General features: G+C 41.9%; 1 protein-coding gene across 1 annotated transcript; it reads left to right on the plus strand.

Moving 5' to 3' along the window:
• The first annotated feature begins 394 nt into the window (after nt 1-394).
• On the plus strand, nt 395-8,291 carry LOC125461055 (transcription factor Spi-C-like). The gene is made up of 6 exons (XM_048549379.2): nt 395-578; nt 752-778; nt 1,847-1,970; nt 2,060-2,157; nt 5,551-5,662; nt 6,981-8,291. The coding sequence occupies exons 2-6, from the start codon at nt 776-778 to the stop codon at nt 7,373-7,375; spliced, it is 732 nt and encodes a 243-aa protein (XP_048405336.1). The 5' UTR covers nt 395-578; nt 752-775; the 3' UTR covers nt 7,376-8,291.
• Nucleotides 8,292-11,207: the final 2,916 nt, after the last annotated feature.

Consider the following 11,207-nt stretch of genomic DNA (forward strand, 5'->3'; position numbering starts at 1 on the left):
GTAGCCATTAGCATCTTAAATCTGACAATGTGGCACATCTCTCCTCCTTTCTGTTTCTGACATTTTGACCACTTCACAGATTTTGCTTCAAAACGAAATATGGTTTTATTATTTCAGATATCATATAAATATATATTTTTTAAAAAAAATTGCAGTCTGGTAGGCGAACTGTCCATGGACAGAATTGGTCTGGAAGAGGGGAAAATATCTGGTGGCATTTGAGGAGAAAGGAATTTTTTTTAGTCACTAGAAGAGAATGACTTTGCACAAGCTCATAACTTTTGCGGTACATGATTAAAACTCACATTTCTCCAGAGAGGAGGAAGTTACACTCTATCAGGGAGAGAGAGAGAGAAAAAAAAATCCCTAGTCCTGGTTAAAGTATTTAACGGCGGTTGTGTTTTTTTTTCCCTGTGCGTGTGTTGTATGTTTAATACGTTCCGACACAAGGGGGACGTTGAATCAGTGGAGATCTAGCAGACAGCAAAGGATCGAATGACAGCCTGACGTTAGACAGCAGTTACACTATTTAAAATGCTTCAAGTCAGCATTGCTCAGAGTTGGGGAAGTTAACACAGGTAAGTCATACCTTACGAGAAGGCTCAAAACAAGTCTCACTCGATTCCAGGTTTAAAAAACAAACAGGCACCAGATCCCCTTGGATCCGTCCAAAATCAATCAAGCTGGTGCCCGCTTCACTTCTGTCTGAATGGAATGGGTTCAATGAATCATTTCATTTTCTGTTTTACAGGTCTCCCGTTATTGTATACTAAACATGGTAAGCCGAAACCAAATCTTCTCTTGGATTTTGCTCAGTGTTGTTGGTCGATTCGGGAAATCCAAACTGTAATGGTCGTGACCAAGTAATGTTAACTGTGACTATTGAAAACTTTGTTTGGAAATGTAATTAGAACTATTTGAACTGAAAATGCCGGAGAAACTCAGCAGGTCTAGCAGCCTCAGTGGAGAGAGAAACAATTCATGTTACAAGTCCAGTCTGATTGCTCATTCTTATTTCACCAGCACTTTCAGTTTTTATACGACAGCTTCAGCAGCAGCAGCAGTAACTTGCTTCTATAATTATTTAAACATTTCTTTAAAAAAACTATAATTATTTTCTAAAAAATAAAACGTAACTATAATTATTTACATTTTTATAAATGTAATTATAACTTTCAATTTATTTTTAAAATGTAACTAATAATTTAAATATGTTTTTAAAAATATAGCTATAATTATTTTAAAAGCTATAACTATTTCAATCGTTTTTTAAAATGTAACTAATTATTTAAACTTTTTTTAAATGCAGCTATAATTAATAATCTTTTAAAATTTAACTAACTATTTAACTCTTTTTCAAAAATATAGCTATTTAAACCTTCTTTTGAAATGTTACAATAATTATTTATTTTCAATTTTACCTAAAACTATTTAAACTTTGTTTAAAAATTAATCATAATTATTTAAACATTTTAAAATGTAACTATAACTGTTTAAACTTTATTTTAAAAGAAGTAACTAATTATTTGAAAGCTTTTAGAATTTAACAATAACCATTTAAATCTTTTTTAAAAATGTAACCATACTTTTTTAAAATGTAGCGATAACAATTAAATGTTTTTTAAAATTGTAACTAATTGCTTGAAACTTTTAAACTTCAACTATAACTGTATATGACATTTTAAATGTAGCCTTAACTTTTTAAAACTTGTTTAAATGTAACTGTAATAGTTTAAACTTTTTAATGTCATTCAAACTATTTCAAACCTTTGAAGTGTAATTGTACGTACTTGAAACCTTTCGCATATAGCTGTGGTTATTCAACATTTCTCTCCCCACGCCTCAGGGTTGCTGCATGCAGGATAACTACGCACCCCTGTTTAATGATGCGTTTGAGGTGATCCATCATCAGCAACATCTTCAGCCCTCAACCCAGTTCAGACAGGACCCTGGACTCCAGTATCTGCCAAGCAAGTATCTTACTCTGCTCCTTTCACTCAGCATCAGTGAGCTTACTTGCCTTCGTCTCTTTGGGTAATTGTGCTCCCTTCTTGTTAAGGTCCTTCACTCTCGATGTACAGCTTCCAGCACTATACGGAGACTGGCCCCAGTCCTTACTGTGCCCTCAATGGACAGTCCCAACATTTACAGGATGCTGTAAGTTCAAAACTAGTTGTTAAGGGATGAACATGTTAGCGACTGGATGGGTTGGTGATAATGACTGGTTTAATTAAAAAGTTCGGTTGTTGGGGCTTCCCAAAGGAAATCTGTGTTTTATTTTCACTCAGCAGGTTAGGATTTGGGACACAATGACTCAAGAGTAGTTTCAAAGGAGAATTGGATGAATATGGGGAGAGAAGAATGTAAAGGAATGGGATTAATGGACAAGTGTTTGAAAGGGCCAGTGCAGACAGGGTGGATAAAATGTTTCATCTCCGTGCGTTCCACTCTTGATTTCATAAAGAAATAAGAGAACAGTGATATTAGAGTTAAAGCCGAAAGAACTGCAGATGCTTTAAATCAGAGACAAAAATAGAAATTGCCAGTAAAGCTCAGCAGGTCTGACTAGAAATTGCTGGAAAAGCTCAGCAGGTCTGTCAGCACCGGTGGACACCTCAGAAGGCCAAACAGCCGGTTCCTATGCACTACTCCTCTTTTGACAGAAATCAGAGTTATCGTTTCAGGTCGAGTGACCCTTCAGGGTCATCTGTGATTTCTCTCCACAGATGCTGCCAGACCTGCTGAGCTTTTCCAGCAATTTCTAGTGATTATAGAGTAACTAGGAATGTGGCTAAGAACAACTAATCCCACAATATTGCCTGATGTCTATAACTTTGCAGTTAGCTCACTGTCCAGAGATGTATCTAGGGGGTTGAGTCGGGGTCCCTGGCTGGGACTTGGTTCTAGAGCCAGAGTAAGCCCCTGCACCACCGCCCCCCCCAATTCCCTCCAGCTCCCAGGGTAGGAGGGGGCAGGGATAACTGCTGGACCAATTCAGTGGGAATGTAAGTCCTACACACGGTCAAAGCTGTATGCTGAATCTGTCAAGTTAGCTGCTTTGTAGGAGTTTGGAGATGAGAGCTCTGTTGAAGCCCTCACACCTTTGATGGGTTTTATATTTCTGACTTTGAGACAGTGTGGGCCATTGCTGCTGCTGGTGGAAATGAACTTGGATCTCACCTCACTGTGCTTTGCACATCACCTCAATGTGACCTGAGTGGGGAGTAGGAACTGAGCACACAGTCTTGGCAGAATCTGCTCTATTGCTCGACTTTCAGGCCAGGAATTTCTGTGTTATCGTGCCCAACCCTGAGTATGGATGGTGTGAGAGCTGCGTGGTCACGATGCCTCTCACTCATTTACAAAAAGGTGCATGGAAGATGCCAATAAAGATTTACAAGAGTGACGCCAGAACTGCGAGCTCATACTTCTCAGAAAAGATCGAACGGTCCGGGGCTCATTTTTACCTGAGCAAGGGAAGCTACAAAACTGGCTTTGAAGATTTTGGGAGGGATTTGAAAAGGCAGATAGAATTAAAATGTTTCCACTGTGTCGGCTAGGAAGCAAAACCACATATATCACTGATAAACCCAAATCAGTGTAAACTCGCGAGAGCCACCGAGTGCTGAGAGTGAGGACCTCCTCACACTATGAATACTTCAGGCAAATAACTTGAACGCATTCAGGGGAATGCCAAAGGGAAAATGAGAATCGAGGCTTTTGGTGATTGGGTTCAATGAAAGAGGCAGGACGGAAATTTATGTGACAGGGTAAGTGCCAGTTGACTGGAATGGCCTGGTTCTGTGATGGAGAATCTCTTCACAAGAACATGAACCCCAAAGTCTGCCAGTGGCCATCCAATAAATTGGTTAAAATGTCTCTTGTAACCGATAAAAGGAAAGTCACCACAGTCGCGTGCTCTGGTTAGAGAGAGAAGATCCACGGTAATGTAGCCTGACGATGTCTACTCCTCAGGCGAGGGCAGAGAGGGCCCTTCACAGTCACATCAGCTGATGAAGGAATTATACCCACACTGTTAGCATCACCCTGCGACACTAGCCAGGGGTCCAGCCAACTGAGCTGGAGATTCGTTTAGGCATTGTGGGCTTACACAAAATAGCCTTTAATTTTTCTAATTAATCATTCATAGCATGTGAGCATTACTGGCCAACATTTATCCCTAATTGCCCAAAGGGCAGTCACCAGTCAGCCACATCTCGCTGTGGGCCTGGAGTGTCACTGAGCAGCAGTTTTCTGCTGGAATGAGTTTTTACAATAATCAGCATTGGGCATTATTAGATTTTAATTCCAATTCAGATTCTGCTGCCTACCGTAGCGAGATTTGAACCTGGGTACCCAGAACATTGCCTGGATCTTCGGACGACAATACCACTAAATGCTTTGATATAAAGGTCACCCGATGTTTGTGACAAGGCTCCTTCTGAAAGGGAAATCTAAATCATTCTTAATCCATGTTTGCACCTTCCACCGAAAAACATTTACTGAACAGCAATAATTAAGAATTAAAATGACTTAATTGACAGTCCAAGTTATTGCAACACTAGCAAACAATGTGACAGCGCTGTGTTTCCTCTCTGCCCATGCATTTTATCCAAAACCCATCATACTGGGAAATTCTCATCAGGTTATTCAGAATTTGTGGAGAGAACGATGGAGTCAGGGCAACTTTATCAAAGCCGTTCCCATTTCTCCATTTTGGAACAGAGGAACAACAGTAGGCCACTCAGCTCTTCGACCCTGTTCCACCAATCACTGAAATCACGGCTGATCTGTGGTCTCACTCCACATAGCTGCCTTTGGTCCATATCCCTTAATACCTTTGCTCAACAACAAAAAAATTACTTGTCTCAGACTTAAATTTAATTGATTTAATATCCAAACCTCTCCCACCCCTTTGTGTGCAGAAGAGCTTCCTAACATATCTATTTGAACACTCTGGCCCTCAATCTCAGACTATACCATTCTCAGTCTGTGATTATGGTTTATGAAAGGGCCAAGCTTTACACACCCACAATTATTTCTAGTCCCACTCCTTCTTCACTGTTGGATGGGCCCATTTCTCAACAAATGGTGATAGACTATGTTCCTTTAACTTTCTCACTGTGTCTACTGTGCCAAATGGCCCTTTGAGCCTGTTCGCAAAGAAGACTGGGGTAAGTCTCCCTGAAGTTGCTCAGTTGATATCCCTTTAAATGAGAAGGGAACAGATAGATCCAATACATGGCTCTTTGCTGGCTATGGAAAACTAAATGGTTCTTTCCTTTCCCAACTTTAGAATGATTGAGCTAATGGGAACACTAAACAAATGTGTAGATTCTTTATTGTTTCCAATATTGGAGTTCAGGTTCCAAAGTCTCTGGAGAGATTTTCAAAAGGACAGCTTTTAGTATTAAGCATGTTTCAGATTCAACTGACAAAGAACTTCTTCTTTCAAGGTTCATTGACCAAGTAAGGTCACAGGCTGATGAGTAAGGAGGGGATTTTGTCTAACCTTGTGATTACAATAAGATTCGATGTTTATATCTGCAGGTGGATTTGAACCTCGACAGCAACAAGCTAGCACATGAGAATGGCTCACAGTTTCCCGGCTATTTTCCGGACAATCACTTCCAAGATTTGTTTATCCCAAGGCAAGGAAAAGGTTTGTCCTCTCACTTCCACTTATCAACCTCCCAACACTGCCGCTCCCAACCCCCCACCCTCCACATCAGACCAACTCTACCTTAATGTAGGAGCCAATTACTGCAGATACTGGAATCTGTATTGAAAACAAAAAGTGCCTCATCTAGACTCAAAACATTAGCTGCTGCTCTCTCCATGGATGTTGCCTGACCTGCTGTGATCTCCAGCATTTTTTTTGTTTTCAATCCTGCCTTAATTATCCCTTCAATTACTCAGAAAGATTTCCCTTTTAGATTGTGTTTTGTTTGTCACACTATGACATGTTCTTCAATCATTTTAACTCCATAGTTTACCGCCAGAGCGCCCCCATTTGGGCCGTCAGTCCAAATGCTAGCTCAGGCACAAAGCAACATGCTTAACTCCGGCATCAAAACAGAGAGTGCTGGAGAAACTCAACAGATATCTGTCAAGGGAGAAATGTTTGAGTCCAGTATGACACATCAGTTCCAATTCAGTTAACTCTGTTTCCTGCTCCACTGCTTCTGTTTTAATTTCCGATCTCCTGCATTCGCTGTATTTTACTTTTATTATGCTGATTAAAGAGTGGGTTTGGAGGGTTTGCTCTCTTTTCTTCACTCTGTTACATAGAACATAGAACAGTACAGCACAGTACAGGCCCTTCAGCCCACAATGTTGTGCCGGCCTATTATCCTACTAAGATCAATCTGCCCTGCATACCCTACATTTTACTATCCTCCATGTGCCTATCCAAGAGTCGCTTAAAGTCTCTGAAGTATCTGACTCCACTACCCCTGTCGGCAGCACATTTCACGCACACACCACTCTCAGTGTAAAGAGCCTACCTCTGACATCTCCCCTATACCTTCCTCCAATCACCTGAAAACTATGCCCCTTGTAATAGTCATTTCCATCCTTGGAAAAAGTTTCTGACTATCCGTTCTATCTTTGCCTCTCATTATCTTGTACACCTCTATCAAGTCACCTGTCATCCTTCCTTGCTCCAATGAGAAAAGCCCTAGCTCCCTCAACCTTTCCTCATAAGAGCTGCCATCCAGTCCAGGCAGCATCCTGGTAAATCTCCTCTGCACCCTCTGTAAAGCTTCCACATCCTTCCTATAATGAGGTGACCAGAACTGAACACAATATTCCAAGTGTGGTCGAACCATTTCGTGGTTATATTTCATGGCACCAATCATACAGTGTCCTGTGGGACATGATGCTAGTTTGAAGAGCCTGATGGCCAGAATGGCCACCTTCTATCCTGTAGCAATTCCATTGACCTTTGTTGACCTTGTTAACACTGGCCTCCATTGCAGGCAGAAGGAGGCTGCGTCTTTATGAATTCCTGGGTGAGTCTCTCCATGATTCCGAGATGTCCGATTGCATCCAGTGGGTGGACAGGAAGAGCGGTGTGTTCCAGTTCATCTCCAAGAACAAGGAGAAAGTGGCGGAGATGTGGGGCAGGAGAAAGGGCAACCGGAAAACCATGACCTATCAGAAAATGGCTCGGGCTCTGAGAAACTACAGCCGAACAGGCGAGATTGTAAAAGTGCGCCGAAAGTTAACATACCAGTTTGATGCCCAGGTGCTACAGAGACTGGGAAACTGCTCAAATTCTCATTATCCCCACACTGACCATGAACACTTTGCCCGTGATCACTGGCACTTCAGTTACAATTACAATGACCTTTTCCACGAGAACTCTGTTTGAAGAATCCTGGTTTCCACCAATCCGTTTGCTCTTAATGACAAACTATTGCAGATACTTTTTTGTTTCAGAAGCATTCTAAATCCTGTAAATACCATTTAGCCTTTAAGCCAGGGTGTGAGTGTGTGGGATGTTTTAGCCCAGCCCAGAGTCATGTACTAAACAAATGAATAAATGTTGTCTTTTGTCTATATATTTTGCATAATTCACTTTAACCACAGTGACACAGCAAGGCACCTGCACAGATAGGGGCAGTGCCAGAGAAACACTCTGCTGGAGAAAGACAGCTCACCTGTGATAGAGTTAGGTTTAGGCTTAGATGTAACACAGTAATAGGGTTAGAGTTAGGTTAGGGTTAGAGTTAGGAGCAGAGTTAAGGTTCGGAGAAGTGTTAGGGTTAGGATGAAAGCAGGGTTAATGTTAGGATTAGGAACAGGATGCAATGGGGAAGGGGCAGGGAATCAGAGAGTGAACTCTATCGAGAGGTGAATGCAGGCATCTGCACCTACTGGAAATCTGAAATAAAGACAAAACATTGTGGAAAAGCTCCAGCAGTTACTGTGGAGACAGAAACAGGGTGAGAGAAAATGTTCTAACATTTCAGGTTCATCAGAATCAAAGAGATAAAGGGCATAAAAATGGAAATGAGAAAATTGATAATGAGTGATGGAGCGGTGCAGAGAAAACAGGATGGGAAAAATGAGGCAATAGGATTAAAAGGAATTGTTCAGCAATGTGGACTGATGTTGGTCTGCAAAGCAGACAGGGTATCACATGATATCCAATGCCGTAGAGCAGGACAAGGCCATTTGGTCCATCATACTGATGCCCGTTTGAACACTCTATGAATGAAGACACAATCCCACACTCTCTCCCTGTCGTCCTGTAAACATCTCTCCTTCAATTTTCCAGTTCTGTTTGAAAGTTCCTATTGAGTCTGTTTTCAGTATCTTTCCAGGCAGAGCTTCTGGTTAAAATAATAAAACTTCCTCCTGTCATCGTTGGGTCTTTTGTTCTTTATCTTCTGCCTGTGCGCTCTGGTTAACATTCGGGTTAGGGTTATTGCCTATTAAAAAAAAAAGTAACTACATCATGTAACATGCTACAGGCTCTGTAAAAATGTTCCTCAGTGAGTCTCTCAGCCTTAGTCCCACATTAAATGGATGAGTTTTCGAAGTGCAGAGTGACGCAGAAATAACAACCCACAAAGTAACCTCTTCACCCACAGTAATAATTCCTAAACCTCTGTGAAGGGCACATCTACAACTTTGAATAAGTGGATGTAAAGTTGAATACAAGGCTGGAAATCTCTTTCGGAGAGAACCTAATAACAATCCTTTTCAGTTTTGCTGTGAGCCATTACCAATTTTACAGCTGGTAAGTGTTCATAGAATCATACAACTCAGAAGAAGGCCATTCAGCCCTATGAACAATCTACCCTGCTGGCCCCACTCCCCTGTTCTTTCCCCATACCCTAGCAGTCTTTCTTTGCTTCCATGTGTTGCTCTTATTCCATTAGCTGAAGGTGCAGAGTAGGCCATTCAGCCCATTGAGTCTACTGTACTCCAACATGCAATCTGATATTTCTCAATTCCACTTTCCTGCCTTTTTTCCATAACTCTTGATCCCCTTACTGATTAAAGCTCTATCTCAGCCTTGAATATACTTAATGATCCAGCCTCGACAGCCCTCTGTGGTAAAGAATCCACAGGTTCACACCCTCTGAGAGAAGACACACCCCTACATCTCTGTTTTAACAGGTAACACCTTAGCCTGAGATGATGGCTTGATAGAGGTGAACAACATGATCAGAGGTATAGATAGAGTAGACAGCCAGAGACTTTTTCCTAGGGTGGAGGTCACTTTAACAAGGGGACAAAGTTTTAAAGTGAATGGAGGTAGATATAAGGGAGACATCAGAAGTAGGTTCTTTACTCAGAGAGTGATAGAGGCGTGGAATGCATTGCCGGAGAGGGTAGTGAAGTCGACCTCATTGGAGGTATTTAAGCAGCTATTAAATAGGCATATGGATGATAGTGTAAGGTAGGGGTGGAGGTTAGATAGACCTTAGGATTAGTGTAAAAGTTAGGCACAGTCTCGTGGGCCGAAGGGCCTGTACTGTGCTGTACTGTTCTATGTTCTATTGACGGCCTCTGGTCCTAAACACTCTGACAAAGTGAAACAAACTTTCTGTATCCACCCGAAACAGAATCCTGTATGTTTCAACAATGCCACCTCTTATTCTTCTAAGCTCCAGCGAGTTTAAATGGGTCACCATTCCACTGATGGGTAGTGCATTGTAGAGAATGATTGGAAATTAGCACAATTTTGATGCCAATTTTCACCATTTTCTTACATAGAATGAAACAACCATCAAGTGGGATGTGCGAGCACTTTGCACAAGTTGCAATGAAGTATTTTGAAGCCGTGTACTTTATCAGAAAGACATCTACATCTGACCAGGACCAGGAGGCTCTGATAAGCAGATAGATCCTGATCCAGTGCCAGTGGTGATGTTTAGCTGCTGATGATTGTTCACAACACCCTAATCAGAAACACACACAGCCCTGAAGCAAATCCATTGGACAGCCAACATCTAAAATATATTAGAAACAAGATTGCCAAAAAACACAAAATCCAGTTTCTCTCCTTATCCCCAGAAGCTTGTCAGGAATAGGGAACGGAGGACACGGGGTTAAACGGTTCCCACAGTTTAAGGGGGGTGGGGGTGGGGAATGAGGCAGATGTGGACAATATCAGATGTCACCATTACAACTGGGAATAGAACTGAGCCAAGGTCTTCCGAGAATCACATCTTCACAAGAGTGAATCTTCAGGATAAAAACAAAAGTCATTCCTACAATACAAATTTCTTGCTAAATTCTGGAACATCTGGTTGTTTTATTCACATCTGCCTGCCCCACCACATCGACCTGTTCCTACACACTCGCACAATTTCACAGATTCCCTACAGTGTGGAAACAGGCCCTTTGGCCCAGCAAGTCCACACCAACCCTTGGCGCGTCCCACCCAGACCAAATCCTGTATAATCCATCTAAGCTACGCACCCCTGAAAACTACTGGCAATTTAGCATGGCCGGTCCACCTAACCTGCACATCTTTGGACTGTGGGAGGAAACAGAAGCAAACCCATGCAGGCACAGGGAGAATGTGCAAACTCCCCACAGACAGCCACCTGAGAGTGAAATCAAGCCAGTGTCCCTGGTGCTGTGAGGCTGCAGTGCTAACTGCTGAGCCACCGTGCTACCCCAAGATGTCTGTGTAGTTGCATATACATTCTGTTTTGCTGAATAACATAAAACCTGACCCTAGTTTAAAACTTAGATAGTTTCTAAGCAAGACCTCACACCTAAAATGCATCGTCTGGCCTGAGACGTCGCCTCTTGTATACACTGATAAAACCTTTAATTATCTTGGGACAATGACTCGAGAGGAACGTCAATTTTGCATTTTAATCAGGAGCCTCCTTCCTAACTGATTAAAGATTCAACAAGATGTGGCCAGTTTTAGGGCTGTTATGTTTCTGCTTGTAAATTCTGTCTCTTATACCGTTTCTCTCACACTACGCCTGAGGAAGGAGCTGAGCTTCGAAAGCTTGTGTTTTCAAATAAACCTGTTGGAACTTAACCTGGTGTGGTGTGGTTTCTGACCTTGTACATCCCAGTCCAACACCCGCACTTCCACAACATATTTTGTAAGAAGTAGGCGAGTGATTGTGAAGCTGTGTAGCATCTGCTTTTAATGCAGACTTGCCATTTGCACCTTATAGACAGAGCTACCTCGCAGTGCTGAATATACAAAGTCTCTGCTTTTA

The sequence above is a fragment of the Stegostoma tigrinum genome, chromosome 18 (assembly GCF_030684315.1).
Source record: "Stegostoma tigrinum isolate sSteTig4 chromosome 18, sSteTig4.hap1, whole genome shotgun sequence".
In the NCBI taxonomy this organism is placed as follows: domain Eukaryota; kingdom Metazoa; phylum Chordata; class Chondrichthyes; order Orectolobiformes; family Stegostomatidae; genus Stegostoma; species Stegostoma tigrinum.